The 16,691-nt window shown below is 40.1% G+C and overlaps 1 protein-coding gene across 1 annotated transcript in view; it reads right to left on the bottom strand.

Annotated features, from left to right (window-relative positions):
- Positions 1-16,066, bottom strand: part of ADGRL4 (adhesion G protein-coupled receptor L4) — a 96,617-nt gene extending 80,551 nt beyond the window's left edge. The window contains exons 1-2 of the mRNA XM_074961460.1: positions 15,932-16,066; positions 12,801-12,950 (exon numbers count right to left, since the gene is read on the bottom strand). Coding sequence (XP_074817561.1) covers positions 12,801-12,950; positions 15,932-15,953 — 172 coding nt within the window. The 5' untranslated portion in view covers positions 15,954-16,066. The remainder of the gene's footprint in view (positions 1-12,800; positions 12,951-15,931) is intronic.
- Between the last annotated feature and the right edge of the window lie 625 nt (positions 16,067-16,691).

The raw sequence follows: 16,691 nt of genomic DNA, 5'->3' as shown, positions 1-16,691 counted from the left end.
ACCATCTATACTTATGCCCTCCCTCAAGGTAACTTATTTAGATAGCTGTCTATGTGAATAGCTTTCATTATGAATAAAGCATAAAAGCCAGTGCATATCCGCAAGAACTATTTTTCTATATTGAATACCTCTAACATAAAGGAAGATTGGATTTGACTGTTTTTGAACAAATAACCATTTATTGTGGAGGATTTTCATCCAGTTTCATTTTCTATTTTGAAGAAACAAGATCCTTGTGTCAAGGTAACAAAGGGTCACATTAAATCATAACTAAAATAATGAGACTATCTGCCACATTGGTTTACAGAGACAAGGTGAGTGAGGCAGTATCTTTTACTGGACCAACTTCTATTGGTGAAAGAGACAAGTTCTTGAGCTTACGAAGAGCTCTGTGTAAGCTCGAAAGCTTGTCTCTCTCACCATCAGAAACTGGTCCAATAAAAGATACTACCTCACTCACCTTCTCTCTCTAATATCCTGGGACTAACATGGCCACAACAACTGTGTAAACAACATTGGTTTTCCCACAACTTCAGACTGTCACACTTGCCTGAACCTAAACTGGGCCAAAAATTCAGTCCCAACATCAAACAAACATAACATTGAAAAGCCACCAGAAAAATTCTCTGGGCAGGTTTCTGCTATGCACAGTTGCTGCTACGCACCATAAAACTGGTGCATTTTGCCCCCATGCTGAGCTGCAGAGATCTTCTCCTCACAAGGCAATCCACTGACACAGAAGTTCTTATGCCAGTGCCAATCCACCTCCCTGTTGCTGGCATGGTATAGAATAATGTGAGCGGTCAAGATGGCCTTTCACTACATCAATTTTCTGGTGTTTGGGGGTGCGGGGGCCTAGCAGAGAGTGTAAATTAGAGGAGCCTCAGCCAAAGGTGTCCGGTTCTGTATACAAAGGCAGCAGGATCACAATGTTGCTCAACTCCTGAAACTTCCTTTGCACATGCAGCCTGACTTGCTCTGTGGCCAGCACAATTGTAGCTGTGGTTCTGTCCCTCTGTGTTTATTCAGTGTTAATTCACCCACAAATCTCCATTTTTAAAATGATCATGAATCTCTTAACCTTAGCTCTAAATCCCAAAGTAATCACATAAGACCCTACCCATTAGACAATGAACAGAGATTATTCAGTTTCCTTGTACCACATCAAAACAGCAGCTTCCTTCCTCCCAGTGATTACAGTTGTGATTAACTGCAGGGTTCAAGGTGAAAAAATAATATGGTTCCAAGCATATATGGATTCCTCTAATCACCACAAAACACAGTGCCAGATATTTCAATTAGAGTATACCAACGTCACAAAATCAATTTCTTATCAGCCAAAAACACACATACCATAAAATTTTATTTTCAAAGCATAATCTCCAAATTAAATCTGTGTACCTAAAAAAAATACACAGTACAAAAAACTAGTTCTTGGGTTCCCATATTCACAAATGGCACCGGCTCTGTGCTCTGTATTTAGAATACAATGTTTGGTTAGATTCTAATCTTCTTGGAGAATGTCATTATCTCTTTTGACGGCAAATAGAGGCCCAAAGTATCGATTTCCTTCTTAAAGTCTTTTATCCATACAAGCTTTATACAGGGTTAGACGTCCTGTCTGCCAGTAGCTCAGTTGGCAATTTTTCACAGTCATACACAGAAAAATTGTGTGCCGGCATATCATCCTAGATAAATTACACATTTCAGATGAGGTTTGTATGCACACCACCACCACCTCTGCCCAGTTCATACAGGGAAAAACTAAGAACAAGTCCTCTAATGTTAAACTAGATAAGTTATGCAATGGGGACACAATAAATTGAACAGACCAGGCCAGCCACGCATAGAGAAATAATTTACATACTTTATGGAAAACAGCAAGGTACCTGCACAAAAATTATATCATTCTCTTTCACATGTATAATTCTTTGGGATCCTACTTTAGCTAACACATTTTTTCTCAGCTCTCCGCTTAGCCACAAATACAACTGCGGTGACTAACAGTTGGCAAACTTTACTACTGTCTAAGTCTAGGTACTGGATCTAAACATCTAAAGGTAATGGAAATTATGCAAGCAATTCCTTCCCATTAAACCTTAGTATACATTTTATCTTTTCAGAAAGTGTTAAGTCTTACAACATAAGTAAAACAATAGCAATTTTACATTTCTTTACATTTTCTTGTTAGAAAGATAGCTTCATATTTTTGTTCCAAATATTTTTCTAGGGAATATTATTGCATGTAAATTCAATTTCATACATATCTGTATACACACATAGGTGTATACTCACATTAATATACACACATTAATACATAGACACATGCTGGAAATACATACCTTCACTTTATTTCAGACAAACAAGCTAGCTATACATATTTGTTACTTCTGGACCTTGGGACCGCTTTACTTTTGATACTAGAGATACCGGATATAAAATCATATCTCTGGTAGACACAAAGTAGAGCAGACTCTAAGATAATACATTTACAGCTTCTTAAATGAATTTCCCCACATCCTCTAAACATGTAATATGTTGATTGATTTTAGAGCCACAAAGCAGGATGAAAAGGATCTTTCTTAGAGAAAGGAAGTCAGCAACACTTGGCGAATGTTAAAGCACATTTTAAATTAAATGTGTAATCCATATTTGGATAATCAACTTGAAGGTTTAGGAACATTTCTGAGAAGGGGAAAATAACGCTTTTCTATCACATCAGCTACCCACCTTTTTTTTAGCTCTAGTCAGAGGCCACCAGAAGCAATTTAAAAGAGTAGGGATATGATTAAAGATGTGAAAAGAGGAAGTTTTGTTCCTTCTGGCCCATTCAGAAAGTTCACTTACTGAACTTTACTCATGTTCAAAGTATGATTTCAAATGAAATAAAATATAAATAAAACAAACAAAAGAGGATTTTTTTTCCGTCATCTGAGATACATAACTTGTAGAACATGTAAAATCTCATCATTTCTTCACGGTAGCCTGTTTCATAGGACCTATTTCCATTTTAAATATGCACCCTAGCCAAGAAACAACATGCCAAATTATTTTCAATTTGTTCAAATCCATCTGTTCAAATCCATATTACTTAGTGCTCGTATAGTGCTTTTCATCCATAGATCTCAAAGTACTTTTTCTAAAGTGGATAAGTAATTGTGATCCTGGGAGCCCCTTAATGCCAACTGGCAGAGTACCCAACATACTGAAAGTCATATCAGGTATGACACTGTCCCCTGTTGTCATAATACGTATCAAAAAGATGTCTTGTAAGCAATCATACGTAAACTGGTGACATGCTGATCCCGAAAATCACTGAGTGATGTATGTATGGGTTACATACAGGGAGTTATAGATGTGTGCTTAGAAATATGTTCTTCAAATGTGGTTGAGCGGCAGTGCATACATTAAGCCTACCCTAGACAAAGGAATATGGTTTCCCCTTTCTGACCGGCCTGATAACAGGCAGAGGACAATTAAAGTACATTTACATACAAGGTAAACAACCTCATCAAGCTAACAAGCAGGGATAAGACAGTTTAACAATCATGCCAGGGGACAGAATCTGCATCCCAGGAAGCCCTGCTAGCCCTTGAGTCAGACACAATGGACTTTGGGTAATATCAGAAGAGCAAAAAGACGTTTTAGGAATCCATCACTTAGGGAACATGGGGAACAGCATCCTCTGAGCCTGTGAAAGCTGGACCTCCTGGCCAGGAGGGCTAGGGCTGCTGGTAAATTAATGGAAGTAAGAAAACTGCTTTAGACAAAGATTGTAACTTGCTAAAATTAAGTTTTAGTCTCTATAAAACGTGTTTTGTTTTGTTGTAACCATGACTGTCTCTTTTTCCTCTTGCTTCATATAATTTAGATCTCTGTTCTTTGTTAATAAACTTATTCTTAGTTTGACCATAAACTATCTCAGTGCTGTTATATTGAATTACAGTGTGAGTTCTCAGCTAAGTTAACAGGCTGGTGTACACTCTGCTCTTTGGAGGTAGTGAACTTAATAATTTCTGAGTGTCTAGTGAGAGGGGACTGGACACTGCAGAGAGATGTCTCTGGGGACCTGGCTTCATTGATCATTGCCACGAAGGCAAGGTTTGACTGACAGAGTCTTGAGGAGTATGCTGGTAAAGCAGATGGGCCATTGTGGCAGGGAGCTGACAAAGTCTAATCTCCAGCAAAGCTCACTCCCGCTGAGACAGCGGGATAACACAGTGGCTGACAGTTCTGGGTCTCCTCAGCGGAGCATCCCAGTAATATTATCCTCATTTTCCATATGGGAGAACTGAGGCACAGAGAGGTGAAATGATTTGTCAAAGGTCAACCTGCAAGTCAGTGGCAGAGCGAAGAATAGAACCATGTCCAGTGACTGACTCCATGCCCTATCCACTGTACCCCTCTGCCATTTGGTATGAGGACAGATATATGCACTTGGTTCTTTTTCAGCTAATCTATCATCTGGATCCTTGCAGACATGTGTCTTATCCTGAAAGAATGAACCATAATCATATTTTAAAAAAACCTCATCCAATGAGTTGGATGACATACACTGAACAAAATTTTAAGATCCAGGCCAGCATCTTTGTTGGGATCCCACACAAGGGTTTTGCATTCCAATGTCCCTTTGCTTCCCTGCCAGCTCTGTTCTTGACAGATAGCACAGATTAAAATTAATATGAATCCTTAGTTACCTCATCCTGTTGGCGCCCAAGAAGAGCAAAGATGTGGAGGTACAATGTAGTGGGCTGGCTCACACCACATGCACATCCATATCCACAATGAACATAGAATATCCTGGATTTTCTTCTGATGTCTCCAGTCAGCCACCTAGGATGTTAAGATTGGGTTGGCTGCTTGGGAGAGCTGATAAAATGAGTGCAGTGTTTTTTATTTTTGTTTTTGTTTTTTGTTTAGGCAGAAATTCAAATAAATAAATACATTTGAAAAATCAAGTTTTATGCAGAAGGTCATACTTTGGACATCTCAGCCCTGACAGCATCAGTTTAAATAAGACACAACTAAATAATTTGTCTTTTAAAGTGTTGGCCTTTTAGACAGGTAAATATAGCATTCTCCATCAAAGAATGTCATGTTACAATTATTAATAAAGTAAGCCTCCCTCATCTTGGGAAAGGAAGTATGATTATTCCCATGTCACAGCTAGGAAAATGAAACAATAACATGCCCAAGATCAGAGGCACGAAACATTTCAACAAATATATTTTTTTCTATCCTGGATTTTCTTCTTCAGATTTTATATTGCTCATCCAGAATCACATATTTTCTTTAGAGAGGAGCCAATAAAACAGAAGCCTTGGTGACATCTCATGTACAGAAACTCTTCAGAAGAAGTTGTGGCTGCCTAAATCAGCACCATGCCTACAACTGCCCTTTTTCCGGGAGGCAGAAATAGACTTGGCCCAGCCGTCCTGGCATGCTTTGAGAATGCTCTGAGCATGTGTAACCCACTCACCTCCTGGGTGTGTTGTTCTGTCCCATCTAGTGGCACCGAGACCACTTAGAGAGAGAGATTAATGAGTCTGCTCTACAGCCTTAGCTAAGAGTCAGCTGGCTTTTAGCTCATGCAGTAGAGGCTCATGCACTAAGCTCCAGAGGCCCCTGATTTGATCCTGCCCACCGACGACCGGGGTCTGTTGGCGTTACAAGTGGGGGCTCGTCTGGGATTTCAACTGGGAAGTCTCTGAAGCTTGGGATGCGCTTCCTCAGCTAGGGGAAGTATGTAACCCACACACCTCCTAGGTGTGGTGTTCTGTCCCATCTAGTGGCATCGAGACCACTTAGAGAGAGAGATTAATGAGTCTGCTCTACAGCCTTAGCTAAGCGCCAGTTGGCTTTTGGCTCATGCACTAAGCTCCAGAGGTCCCCAGTTCGACCCCACCCACTGACGACCAGGGTCTGTCAGCATTACACACGCTCAGTATGCCTCAAGTTTGCTAATGAAGCTGTTAGTCCATGTGGAGGAGAGGACTGGACACAGGAGTTAAAGTGCTCATAACCCCTTGGGACTCCTTCACAACTCAATGTTGCAGAACTGTGCTTCAGGTCAGCCTTTCCAGCCTCCTGATCTGCAAGAAGGATTGACTTTCCTAGGTCAGCAAATTTCAGAAGATCCCTTACATTATTTACTACATAAAGTACAGAATTTTAATAGAAGCACAAAGAAAACTTGAACCCATATCTGTGTGCTATACCATATTCCAAAGTCAGGCACCTTATTCACAAGACTATGCACACACTTCACTCAGCTAGCCCCTTCTCCCCGAATGATGATCAGTCTCCCAGGAGGACCCTAACTAATAATATGAATGTCAAAGCCAGCCAATATTAATGTAAAGAAAAAAATTAAATTACTTTCAATAGAAGCTAGGGTTTGAGTACAATGTGTCGGTACCAAGCTTTTCATTACTTCAGATCTTCATGAACAACGGACTGAGGACTTGATACCGCAAACTCCTAGTCAAGTGAGCAGTTCTTGCCCATTGACCTCAGCATAACTATTCTTGTGAGGAATAGTTTGTAGGCTTGGGACTTTATTTCACTTTCATCTTATTTATAGCTAAGAAAGCCTGAGCTGCTGTGAAAATGATGAGGAGGTGTAGTACCCAAATGGTGGCCTACAGATAGTACATGGGCTTACAGAGGTCAGGAGTACACACAATGCTTCTGGGAACCCAGGGTGAGTACACTCAGTGATAGCCCCTATTATATTTGTACAATTTCCTTCTTCACAGACCCACAGCCTCTGGCCAGTGCACAGGAAGTGTAGACTACTCTGAGTTGCATGCATGGATGTCAGCAATGGTGGCTCCTATCTTTGCACTACTAGGACATGATCAACCACATGGCCTGTATCCTGCATTGAGGGATGATGGAGCAAAAGGGTTTAATAGATTTCAAGGACAGAAGAGACCATTAGATGATCTAGTCTGATCTTCTGCATAACACAGGCAAAAGAATTTTGCCCTATTAACCATGTATTGAGCCTAATAACATGTGTCTAACTAACGCATATCATCTCCCACCTCCTCTGCACTATGCTAAAGCTGCTGTAATTTGGCCTTTATGGTTTCTGGTTACTGATACCAGTGAGATGGATTTAGAAGTGGGTGGACTGGATCTTTTATGTCAGTGGTTTTAGGCTTTTTGGTAAACATAGAAGTAAAAGCTTTGTGATATTTGATGTGTATCTGCTGCTAACAACAAAAATTATCCTTTGCTGGGCCAGCATTTAGACTAGACTGTTTGCTGCTAAAGACCATCTTTTTATAGAATAAAAATGACTAGAGACAGTGGTTTTATAGGGTCATGTTACTTTATAAGGAAAAATCTCTCTGGAACCCATACACCTATACCATTTAATGACCATAGGGACACTGATGAATCAAAATGAATTCAGTGACTGCCATGAAGGCTGGATGATAGAATATGACAACATCACATTAGGGTGATACCTGGTATCTTGCAGGAGAGATCATCTTCAGAGTTGGCTAAAGCCATAAAGCCAACACCGTGCCTCTCAATAAAATGAGACACATTAATAATATATATCTACATTTGGATTTCCAGTAGGCTTTCAATTTGATTTAGCTGAATTTAGGTAAATTACCAACAATCAAACAGGGCTTCTGTATTTTGGTATAAAATATTACTTTACACTGTGATTCTAGGAAACTGATAAATATTACTCTATTGCATATTGAACAGAGAGACACGATAGCTTTTCAGAGCCCTGTGTCCTACTAAAGTTTAAAGTTGTCTTGATGGCATCATTCCTTACTCACTATGTCTGAAAAAACTGCATCTACTTTACAAATAAGATTGATTCATCTTTTAGAAGGCTAATTGTCAATGGACATTTAAAAGGAAATCTGGAGGGATATTGTGTTCCTATTTTTCCTGCCTGCACGCTTGGAACAAACAGCACTGCTTCATTTTCCTGCCATATTTTAGAAAGTTAAAGTAAACACGGTGATCACACTGTTTACTTTAATTTTCTGCAGTGTGCCAACAAAGCCGCAAATTGGCAGTCAGCATGCAAGAGGCAGCCAGTGTTGAAATGATAGAGCTGCTTGACAAAGCTTAAATGGTGCCAGGCCATTTTTCTCTGTTTTAAAAATAAAAGATTGACTTCACTTAAGCTTCACTTCCGCACTCTGCTTTTCTCCAAAGGTCTGAAAGTTTTTTGGAATGGAGGAAGTCAGGATTGCAAGCAACATGTAATTTACGTGGCCAGTTCTGTTCTCTGTAGCTTGTAAGGATGTTTTGTGTACAAAAGAAAAAGGTCACCCTTTTTATATAAAGAAAAGGATTTATGAAAGTGGTAGATATATTCTATTTATTTGTACAAAATCCACAGAAATCTTGCATGAAAGAAAGTTAATTCTCTGATAAATCAGTCCTATTTGGTTATATTTTCACCATAATGCTAGCTTCATGCTTTACCTTGATGTTAGCTGTGCAAGTTCAATTACAGATGTCAGGAAATATGCAGGCCACATGCATTATATTCAAATAATATACAACCACATGCATTATATTCAAAATATACTCCCACTATTATATATGCCTCCAAACCGAGCCCTGGAAGGCAAATGGTTACATTCTGTAAGGTCATTCTCTCTGTGTCATATTATAAATAGAGAGTTAGAGACATAGATCTTTTACAAGAAATAAGAGAAATGTAAGGTTATTTTGCAGCAAGGAAGTGTAAAGTTTGAAAAAGTGACTCATCTGTAGCTTTCTGGAGGATTATATGCAGACAGAATTTATCACTGGGTAAATTATAATGCTAATACATAAAAGATGCCAGTTCCTGCAAACAGTCATTCCCATAGCTATGCTCACTCCTACACATATTCCCACTGAAGACAATGGGACTAGGCACGGAAGTAACTGTTTGCAGGATTGGATGAAAGCATGCTTCCTGAAGGTCCAAAACATGACCTAATTGAAAACGCCTGAAATCTGGTGGGAAAAAATCCACACGGTTCTAAAAGGATAATTATTTTAAAATCCATGATTTTGACACCAGGAAATTAAATTCATATATATATGTGTATCTCTATCTAGACACAGTGAGTCCAATAATTTTGTGTGCTCTGCAGTCACTTAGCCAGCTGGCAAAGAGAGGACAAGTTAACCAACAAACCCCATTCCCTAAGGTATGCTGACATCAGTGATTCATGATTGATCAATGATAGTGCTGGGAAATAAGTAACAGGACTATATTGCCTTGTGCTCCACAATAAACTCAGAGGGAAATGTCTAAGTGTATCACATTGAAAAGACAGACTTGGCAGGGAAATAATTTTTACAAGTACTTAAAAGGTGTTACAAGCAATTGAGTGTAAAGAGACAAATTAAAACCACTTAGAAATAATTGAAAGTGTCCCTTTAAATAAAGAGGGACAGTTTTATATAAACTGACTTGGAATTAAACTGACAACGGGTGTGTTTTGATGTTAAAAGCATTTTACAGAGAGAAAATCATATCATGAAGACAAAAATGGAGCTTGAACTTCTTTTTCAAAAGAAAGAGCTACTGTGGTTTGGTTGGTTATCAGCAAAAAGATGCAATACAGAGGAGAAGATAGGCTTACGCAGTGCAACATTATTCATGTTAATGACAGTAATTATGACTGTTACAACCTTTCTAAATAACAAAAAGGGCTAAAATTCTTACATAATGACATTATATGCACTATTTAGAAAAAAATGCTTATGTTAACGCATGATTGATGGTCTGCTTTGAAGGTGACTGAATTATCATCATAAAAGCCTAAAATTATTAATTGAAGAGACATGTGTAGCTTGCTGTGCTGCATGCTCTATCTAGAACAATAAGATCTAATATATCACTAAACAACTGCAGCTTTGCTCTACTTTTTTTAGCTTAAAGCTAATTATGATGGGGTGTAGCCTGACTACATTTTTAATCCTTTTTAGAGCCTATCCAATTAAATTGAACCTGTTTATGCTATTAGAAGAATACATACAGTGTTGACAATGTTCTGCATAACACAGCCTCTCTTTCAGAAAGAACATCCCACATATGAACTGCGCTATTAAGCTGGAGGGTAAGTGACTTTGGTGATTTTAGAGGTAGTTTGTTATAGAAACTGTTGGTCTCACCCAACTGAGGCCTCTAAGGGGATGTCTACACAGCAAAGAAAAACCCACGCTGGTCCATGCCAACCGACTCGGGCTCGCAGGGCTCAGGCTGTGGGGCTGTTTCATAGCTGGGTAGACTTCTAGGCTTGGGCTGGAGCCCGGGCTGTAGGACCACGCAATGGGAGGATCCCAGAGCTCAGGCTCCAGCCAGAGACTGAAAGTGTCCATAGGAATGAAGCAGCCCTGCAACCTGAGGCCCACAAGCCTGAGATGGCTGGCACGGGCCAGTCCCAGGCTTTTCTTTGCTGTGTAGACACACCCTAACAGTCTTGATTTCACCGTGATGCACCATGAATCGGCCTGGAAGCTGCCTTGCTTGAACACTTTTAGGAATTTGGTTTGAAGGATTGAGCTTCCTGACACTTAGCATAACTCTATACAGCTAATCAAGCCTGAGGCTTTGAGAATGACTGATACTTTTGTCTTAAACTGCAGCTGGTGTAATGGTAACCAATAAGTGTCTCTAAGTCTTTGGGGGGTGTGTGTGTTAAAATAAACAAATATAAACATTAAAAAAACCTCAGACCTTGGGGAGGAAGGATAGTGAAAGAGGAGATAGTGATCTTTGCTGTGAATTTAATTGCTGACTCATAATTGCTCCTCACTGAAAAAATATCCTAGTGACATGATAATGGGGTAGAAGGAACTGTGAGTTGCAAATAATATTAATTGAAATTCTTGGATTTTTTTCATTGAATAATTATTCACAAATAGAGATTTTGATTCTGCAAACATGTATTGAACATTGCAATCAATTAGATTAACTGGTCTAGTGGATAGATCATTGGACTGGGATTCAGGTGACCTGGGTTTTTTGTCACTACAGTTTTTCATTAATTGATCAGTTATATTTACACTTAAACATTCCCTAGACACATGCAGGGAAGGCAGCTTTCCCAGGCAAGCACCTTCAAGTCCTTTGCTTTCATAAAAAGAAAGTAAATTTCTAGCCTTTAGGTTTATAAACCTGAATCAAGGGCTCCCAAGTGCAGAGATGTTTTCTTTATTTTGCTCACAGCTAGCTCCGTGCCTTTGTTTCTGCTCAGAGCTTTGCCAAGGTGCACTAGGGGAAGCTCTGACCAGGGTTACAGGGTTACATGAACTGGTTACAGTTCATGACTGCTATTAAAGATGTAGTGAGCAGCAGTGAAAACCGACAAGAACCAGGTCACAGTGCTGCAGCTGGGCATAGCCCGACGAGCAGCTGGAGCAGCAGAGGCAGGCACTACAGCTATTCACTGCAAAGGGCAACTCACAAATGAAGGCTGGGGGAGAGGAAGAGTATAGAGACCTCACTTACATCAGCCTGAAAGCAGAGAGAGGGATAGAGTAGCAGGACCTCCCTTTCTCTCCACATATGTTGCAGAAGCCCAGAATGCTGAGAGTAGAGATTGGGATGGGAGAGGGGAACAGAGAGAAAGAAATTCCTTAGCCCTTCCAGCAGCCAGAGGGATATGACCGGAGATGAGGGAAACTTCAAAGTAATCAGATACCTATCAGATACCTATGAAAGATGGAGTCCCCAAGGGACAGATTCCTGTTAGGAATCCCAGCTTACTTCCCTTTCCAGCAGCTGGGGTGAAAGGGGGAACATTGGCTTTTCAGTTATTAATATTAGGTGTCTAGAAAAGTTGAAAAGCCTTATGTACAAGAGAATCGGTGTGAAGGAGTGTGGAAGTGGCAGTATTGCCTATCCAAGCTTCAAAAATACTGAGTCAGGCTCTTCCAAAGTCATGTCATTGTCTTAAAATCCATGAGATTGGCTTAAAATAATGTATTTAGGACTCTTTTTATTTGTCTTCTGTTTTATTAGTCTTTAGGGTTCACTTTTTCAAGCTTTTCTCCACAGAAAGTTATTTTTTTTAATTAAAGTTGAGACTCTCACTTAATCACAGGGCTCCAGGATCTGGGGCTTTAGGAAAAACATCAGATATCATGAGAGTTGGTTGGTAGCACTGAGGTGGGCAACAGTGGAAAAAGGCAGACAATCAATGTAGAACTTGTGGCATCTTAGAGACTAACAAATTTATTTGAGCATAAGCTTTCGTGAGCTACAGCTCACTTCATCGCATGCTTTGCTCAAATAAATGTGTTAGTCTCTAAGGTGCCACAAGTGCTCCTTTTCTTTTTGCGGATACAGACTAACATGGCGGCTACTCTGAAACCAATCAATGTAGGTGATCTATATAACTATTCTTTCCATAAATTGTGTACTTCTATTCTTGTAATCTTTCCAGGGGGTGGGGGAAGAGGAGGGCATAAGGACAAATAGCTGACAGTAACTTGGGGAAAATATATAATTATCTATCATAGGAAAGAAAAGACAAAGTGGAACAAAGTCCAACAGGGAAAGCAGGTCTAATAAAACAAGAGAGATGTAATATGGTAAATTACATTAAAATATTAGATAGAAAGTTGATTGACAAGTTGCAATAAAATACAGTACCCACTATTACTTTAAATTACCAGGGATAGCACTTCAGTTTTTTAGCCTTGGTAGCATGTCAGCATAGGTATTATTCTGGTTATAAATTTAGTCCTCAATAGGTAGTGGGTATATTTTTCATGCCCTGTAGCAATGTACATAGGTAAAATATGTTTACCGTGACAGAAATGTATGCCATTTCCTGTGAATCCTGGGGAGCAATAGCAGCCTTGCACGCCACCCTTAACTTCACACTCCGCATCTTTATGGCACGTCATGTTGCAGTTCGGAGAAGTGTAGCCATAGTCCAGCAGACTGGACACAAACACTGAAACAAATGTAAACCATGTTTGTTTGTTTCTAAAATGCATACTGAATTCTAAAATCAGATATGGGCAGGACATACCCAGCCAACTGGGGGCGTTCCAGCAACCAGACACGTAGACGAACACAATATGTTAGGGAAGAGCCAGCACAGCTTTTATAAAGGGAAATCATGTCTCACCAGTCTATTAGAATTCTTAGAGAGAATTCTAAACCCAAACATGTGGTCAAGGGTAATCCAGTGGATATAGTGTACCTGGATTTTCAGAAAGCCTTTGATAAGGTCCCTCACCAAAGGCTCTTTAGCAAAATGGGCACTAATGGGATAAGAGGGAAGGTCCTCTTAGGGATGAGTAACTGGTTAAAAGATAGGAAACAAAAGGGTAGGAATAAATGGTCAGCTTTCACATTGGAGAGAGGTCCCCAAAGATCTATAGTGGGACTAGTGCTGTTCTACAAATTCATAAACGATCTGGAAAACAAGGTAAACAGTGAGGTGGCCAAGTTTGAAGATGATACAAATTACTGAAGATATTTAAGTTCAAAGCTGACTGTGAGGAGTTACAAAGGGATGGTACAAAACTGGGTGACCGGGTAATAAAATAGCAGATGACATTCAATGTTGATAAACGCAAAGGGATGCACATTGGAAAACATAATCCCAACTATACATATAAAATGATGGGGTTTAAATTAGCAGTTCCCATTCAAGAAAGTGGTCTTGGAGTCATCGTGGATAGTTCTCTGAAAACATCTGCTCAATGTGCAGCAGCAGTCAAAAAAGCTAACAATGATAGGAACCATTAGGAAAGGGATAGATCATAAAACAGAAAAAATCATAATGCCACTATATAAATCCATGGTATGCCCACACCTGGAATATTATGTGCAGTTCTGGTTGCCCCATCTCAAAAAAGATATATTAGAAATGGAAAAGGTACAGAGAAGGCCAAAAAAAATAAAAAAAGATTAGGGTCCTGAACAGCTCCCGTAAAAGGAGAGGAGAGATTAAAAAGAGTAGGACCTGTTCAGCGTAGAAAAGATATGATTTAGGGGGCATATGATAGAGTTCTATAAAATCATGAGTGTCATGAAGAAAGTAAACAAGGAAGTGTTATTTACCCCTTCATATAACACAAAAACCAGGGATCACTAAATGAAATTAATAGGTAGCAGGTATAAAACAAACATAAGGAACTACTTCTTCTCTCAATGCACAGTCAACCTGTGGAACTCATTGCCAGGGGATGTTGTGAAGGCGAAAATTAGTATAACTGGGTTCAAAAAAGAATTAGTTAATTTCAAGGAGGATAGGTCCATCAATGGCTATTATCCAAGATGGTCAGGGACACAATCCCATCCTCTGGATGTTCCTAAACCTCCGACTACCAGAAGCTGAAACTGGAAAACAGGGGATGTATCACTCAGTAAATTGCCCTGTTCTGTTCATTCCCTCTGAAGCACTTTGCACGAGCTACTGTCAGAAGACAGGACATGGGATTAGATAGAGCATTGGTCCAACCCAATATGGCCATTCTTTGTTTTTATGTAAACATTAAAGAGTATGGTATCACTGAAGTGGTACAAAGGATTGAAGCTCCAGTCCTGTAAAAACTTACTCAATGAGACTTCTTACATTGTCAAAATTCAGTATACATTTAAGCCTTTGGAGGATTGGAACCTGTGTTCAACAAGCTTAAACTGATGATCAACATAAAACGTGCATAGTGGAGTGGGAAAAACCTTTGAAAGGTTTTCAAAGCTTTCTACTCATTCCCATTGAAGAGGCAGATACTTGCCTTTGTATCCAGAATTATGTGTAATCCAATTGGAGTGTAATCCAAACTACCCAACAATAACCAGATGAAAAATACCAGTGAGAGTTTCCCCGATGAATTTTTAAACCACGTCTACCCATATCTAGTTAACACAGAACATAGTCACAATCTGAGAGAAGATTTAATTCCCATGGAATAACATTTGTAGCATTATCATTTTAAAAAACCCTCCAAATCATTTTAAAGGAAGTCTTTTTAAATATCATGTCTGTGTTCCAAAAGTGCTACTTCTACATTCTCCCACTAAACGATTCCTGAATTAAGAAGCTGCTTTCCCATTGTATACATGTGTATAGTTTTCAACACAAAGAAAGACAGAGGAACTGCTGACTTTGAGGAAACTAACAGTTCACAAAAAATTATACATGCCCACTCACATAAATATAAATCATTAAGAAAACCAGGCAGCTAACACTGGAGGGGAAAAACACTTCTGACTTTGTACTTTATAAACCATGAGAAAAGACATAAGGAAAGTTACAAAACATAAAGCCCCTTCTTGGTACTCCCTTCCCCTGCAATTCTGCTTCTCTCTACCAAAATATCATGCTGGATACTTGCTAGTCTAGTGTTACAATTACAGCTTTCACTGCCCCTGAAAAGTTCACTGAAAAGTTGCTTTACTGGACAAATAAAAATTTCATGAAAAACTCAAAAAATTAAAAATTACATATTTGTTTAAAAACTATATACAAACCAAATCAATTCATTTCCTCCCAAATTTCATCTTTTCGTTCATTTATTTTTACTGTTCAGAGTATCTTTCAGATATCAGAAGCAAAAAAGCTAGAGGAGAAGTGAAGTCCAAGAACATCCCTCACCAAGACAAATCAATAGATTTGGCTTTACAGAGCAAATTACAGAATGAAATAAATGCAAGCATTTGAGGGATTCAGAGAGCGAATACCGATGGCCTTTGAGATGTTGGGGTTACCCTGATGCGATGGGATAGTCAAATGCAGCAGCAGCACTAACCAGAGTTCTGGGAAACTTTTTAATCATTGTTACCCATGAGTTTTCCCCTCAGCTGCCACTGACTCTGTCCTTTGCCTAGCCCCTGCAAACTTGTCCCCCAGTTTCATCTTTCCAACCCCCCACCATCTTCTTCCACCTGCCCCTCACTTATTTGGGAAGGAAAATCACCTACCTAGGAGAGGGAGTAGTTTCATTGGCGGTGCTGCTATGCAGTGCTTGGCGTTGAGCCCCTGTGTAATAGAAGAACCTGCCCTGCCTTAGAATGTATGAGCATGTGCGAAGTGCCTGTACACGCCCATTAGGAACGTGAAACCCCAGTGAAGCTGCTGGCCTTACCCTGCCCTTTACCCTGGGCCTCATTTCCCCCCACAAAAAAACTCCTTAGTGACTCAGGAGCTGGAGAGGCAGGGTAGAAAAGGAGAGGAACAGATCTGCAGGGGAAGATAAGGAGCAGATGAGAGAGCATAGGGGAATAAGCAGGCAGGGGTATGGTATGGAGTAGATCAGGGGGTGAGTAGGCTAGAGGAGTAGTTTGAGGGGCTCAGAGGGCAGTGGAGGGATGGAGAAGCAGATTGTTGTGGTGGTGGAATAGATGGTGGGGGTGGAGGGTGGCAAGCCAGATGAGGGACAGATCAGTGGCAGGGAGGGTGGAGGCAGATTAGATAGTGCAGTGGGGGTGGAGCAGACCAGGGACTGGGAGGGTGGCAGTTGCAGAGTGTAGAGAGGGAGGGGTGGTGGCGCAGATTGGAGCAGGGGAATAGTGGACAAATCACAGAGGATGGGAGGAACAGACAGACTGAGGAATGCAAGGGGTTGGTAAGCAACTCAGAAGCTGCTGCAGGCTTCCCCTGGCTAGTCCCTGTCAGAATCTCTGAGAGAAGACCCCGGCTGCCTGTAGTTGCTCTTGTCCCTATTGCTTTCCTCATTTTGAA

This window comes from Natator depressus, chromosome 8, assembly GCF_965152275.1.
Source record: "Natator depressus isolate rNatDep1 chromosome 8, rNatDep2.hap1, whole genome shotgun sequence".
Lineage (NCBI taxonomy): Eukaryota > Metazoa > Chordata > Testudines > Cheloniidae > Natator > Natator depressus.
This window is presented reverse-complemented; position numbering and strand designations above follow the sequence as displayed.